At 35.6% G+C, this 4078-nt stretch overlaps 1 protein-coding gene across 1 annotated transcript in view; it reads left to right on the top strand.

Moving 5' to 3' along the window:
- LOC106873411 (uncharacterized) overlaps positions 1-3533 on the top strand; it is a 52645-nt gene extending 49112 nt beyond the window's left edge. Inside the window, exon 3 of the mRNA XM_014920766.2 lies at positions 3447-3533. Coding sequence (XP_014776252.1) covers positions 3447-3533 — 87 coding nt within the window. The remainder of the gene's footprint in view (positions 1-3446) is intronic.
- Positions 3534-4078: the final 545 nt, after the last annotated feature.

The following is a 4078-nucleotide window of genomic DNA, read 5'->3' as shown; positions in this document are numbered from 1 at the left end:
TCCAAGTGGAATTGCACGTCATAAGAGAGACGGCATAGCGACAGCTTTGTCTGGCTGTCATCCTGTACTCCCCTTGGTGCTAGCGAAATGGTACGTGCCGGCTATGTGAGCAACTGGTTGATTTTAATGGCGGAACAAACCGGACAAAAAGATTACAAAAATAGCGATTCTCACCTTGAATGGATTTTATATATTAAGATTTAGCAGAACTAACAGAGATTGCGTTGACACTCTATCAGAACCGGTCTGACGGGTATCAACGCATGACCTTTACTTACTGTAATGTTAGCTCTGGTAATAAACGTATACTTAGCTTTTAGATTCTGTTTTCCCCCGTTTGCTCTTACATCTATCTATCTATTTATCTACACACACATACAGACATATATATATATATATATTATATATTATGTATGTATATATATGTATGTATGTACGTATACATACATACATACATACATACATACATACACATAAGACATGCATATACACTAGACTGAAAGGAGATACAATATACACATTAAATATATATATATATATATATATATGTGTGTGTGTGTGTTTGTGTACATATATATATTAATTCTTCGAAACGCCGGAGTTTTAATGGTGGCAGCTGATGAAGGGGATGTTTCTATGTGGCCTGCTTGTTTGTTGCACCTTGTTTACCATTTTGTCCTTGTTCTTTTGCCACGTCATGTACCCAGTTATGTATCTATATGTACATGTAGATGAACGTATAAACATACATGTACATATATATGCATATACTCATATATTGTTTATATATATATATATATATACACACAGATAAATATATGTAGGGTTGTTTATATATGTGTCCCTATGTGTGTGTGTTCCAATTATTTTTCTCTTTTTGCCTTATAGTGGGAACCTAGCAAACCTACAAACACATACATATACATATATATTTACACACACACACACACACACACACACACACACGCATGCCTGACATTCACTGCTATAATTGGTGTCAAGGACTTACCATAACAGATTCTGTTCAAATATCACACTACACATACGTACACACACGTACACACGTACACACGCACGCACAACTCGTTAACGCCCACTGTTTTTCTTGCTGCTTATAAATAGGCCTCATGACTAAAGATTTTTACATTTTTGCTGCTCTTTGAACGAACTCAACTCAGAGACCAACACCTCAGGCTGACATTCAAACACAATTATTGACTTTGGTAAGTCTTTTTCTTGATAATTATTTTAATTAACAATTTAGTAATTCATTTACTTCGTTAAATATACATTAGACTTATTTCAAACATAAATATACTGTTTTATAGAAAATTATTTTATTTTCAGGCAGTATCTTATAGACTAGAAGCTGTTAAACCTCGCCAGGATTTGATCCCAGAACATAGAGCTTGAATAAATACCATATAACATAACTGAAGTATTACTCTTTTAGTCTGGTAGATATTTTAACTGAACCTATTTGTCGAACTGCTAGGTTAGAAAATATACCAGATATTTTAATTGTATTGGGAGTACTAACACATTTACACCATGTTTGAATGATGGGAACTATATATATATCGAAATATTAATATTTCTAAATCTCTCAGAAGAAGACTAGGGCAGCGGTACTGGATATTAATAGTTATCGCCAAGCCAACATGGCAGTCCAAGAAAATAGGACGAATGCTACTGTTGATTATTAGTTCCAAGAGGCCATCGCCTCTAGCTAGCTATGTGACACGTGAACCAGCTAGCTAGAGGCGATGGCCTCTTGGAGCTAATCAACAGCAGCATTCGTCCTATTTTCCTGGACTGCCATGTTGGCTTGGCGATAACTATTAATATATATATATAATTATACATAATTATACATACATAGGCACAGGAGTGGGTGTGTAGTAAGTAGCTTGCTTACCAACCACTCTGTTCCGGGTTCACTGCGTAACCAAAGGCTTGTAAGTGGATTTGGTAGACGGAAACTGAAAGAAGCCCGCCGTGTATATATATTTGTGTGTCTGTGTTTGTCACCCCACCGTCGCTGACGACTGATGCTAATGTGCTTACGTCCCCGTAATCTAGCGGTTCGGCAAAAGAGACCGATAGAATAAGTACTCGGCTTACAACGAATAAGTCCCGGGGTCGATTAGTTCGACTAAAAGCGATGCTCCAGCATGGCCGCAGTCAAATGACTGAAACAAATAAAAGACTACACACACACACTGTCGCATTCACATTTGTACTTTATTTTTTCCTCTCATTTGTGTCAAATATGTCTAACGTTTCAATTGTTTTCACAGGAGACGAAAGATTTCTCTGTCATTAGTGTTCTACTTCTTTCTTTCTCTCTTGGGCAGGGGTTACGCATGTAGAGAGAAGGGATCTTTCTGATTTAAAATGCCCTAAACACACTGTATGTCGTCACATGGATCCTCGTTCAACTCCATTGGTTGTTCAGAGCCCCAAAAAGGGTATTAAATATACGCATGCGCATGACTACCAGCATCATCTGTTTTCAATGCTCCCTTTTCTGTTTCCCCATGGGTCAACGAATACTTCACTGAGGCAGCTTTTCTCTGGTTAAATGCTTTATTTCCAAGCTAATATTTTCTCTCGCCTAACGAACTACAGACAAACAAACTGTACGCTTTGTTATCAATCGCCAGAGATAAGGCAAGACGACGACACACACGCATTAGTCATATGCACATTATATTCAAATATTTGTGTGTATATGCATGTACTCTCTCTCTCTCTCTCTCTAATATGACAGCGGTGGGTGAAGGTTGTGTTATGGGGCGGGGAAGACCAATGTGGAATAGTATGGTGCAGGAAGGAGGTGTAACGGTGGGGGAAGGATTTACTATGGGAGGATAAGGTTTGTTTTCACCTAAAAATGTTTCTCATGATTTTATTTTCTCGTGTCCTTTACTTTTAGACATCATTATATTCCATTATGTTATTGCTCCCAACAGGAATTCATTCCATATTTATTGAGCTCTGTCTTAACACATTTTATATAGAAAACCTTTCATATTGAGACATCAGAGAGAACAAACAACCGATGTTTTTGTCTTTGATCTCATTGTTCGTTTCCATCTGAATTTTCGATATGAAACATTGTAGCAAGAAATCAGTCCTGGCTATAACTTCCATCGCATATCTGTAGAAATAACCTCAACAAAAGACTTATATTTCGTTTTACTACAAAACTTTTCGCCATCACTTATATTCAGATAATGGTGTAGTTATATCTTCAAGTTTTATTTCTGATGGTTATTCCAAAGAAAATAGTTTAAATGTTTAACTTCACTGTCAAATAATCAATTTTTTTTAATATATTTAATGAAATGTGTGTTTTCCTTGAAACTGTTTGAATGAATCAAGTAAATATTATTTTATCAAAAATTTTTCACAAAACTAATAAAGTTTTCATTTTATTTCAGCTTTGCTGTAAAAAGTTTGTGAATTTTGAAGAGATAAATTGTATTCGAAAGGAAGAAGACAAAATCAAGAGAAAAGAATATATTTAACAGAACAAGATAATAATTTCATATTCATAAAATGGAGAAGATTAACGAAGAAAGCAAAATGTTGGCTCTCATTCCTGCCACAGGCTGTGATACAAGATTGGTTTATAAGGAAACTACACGAATTTTTCCCCAAATATTACATACACGAAACACAGAGAAAACAGAAGAACAGGAAACGCAAAACACAAGGAAACCTGAAGAATGGGAAATGTCCATTTTACCAGGCTTTCTTCATATTGTGACATGTTACCAAACAATAATCAAAACAGACCACATCAATACGTTTATAGATTATGTAAAAGATGAATGTAATCACATGGATTTAGATGGACCATGTATTTTACGTAAAATCAAACGTAAAATGCAAAGTTTTCTGGAATTTACAAAACAAAATAATGATTTTATTCACCAAAATCTTGATTGGTTCCAACAAAGACTCTTTGACATTTACGTCACCTGTAACCCATACAACCACAAAACCATTGAGCCACCAAAAGTGATCACAAAATTTCGTCCTCTTTGCCCAGTTGTGACCAGAGAAGCAA

The sequence above is a fragment of the Octopus bimaculoides genome, chromosome 28 (genome assembly GCF_001194135.2).
Source record: "Octopus bimaculoides isolate UCB-OBI-ISO-001 chromosome 28, ASM119413v2, whole genome shotgun sequence".
NCBI classification, from domain to species: domain Eukaryota; kingdom Metazoa; phylum Mollusca; class Cephalopoda; order Octopoda; family Octopodidae; genus Octopus; species Octopus bimaculoides.
Note: the sequence above shows the minus strand (reverse complement) of the source record. Positions and strands in the feature narration are given on the sequence as shown.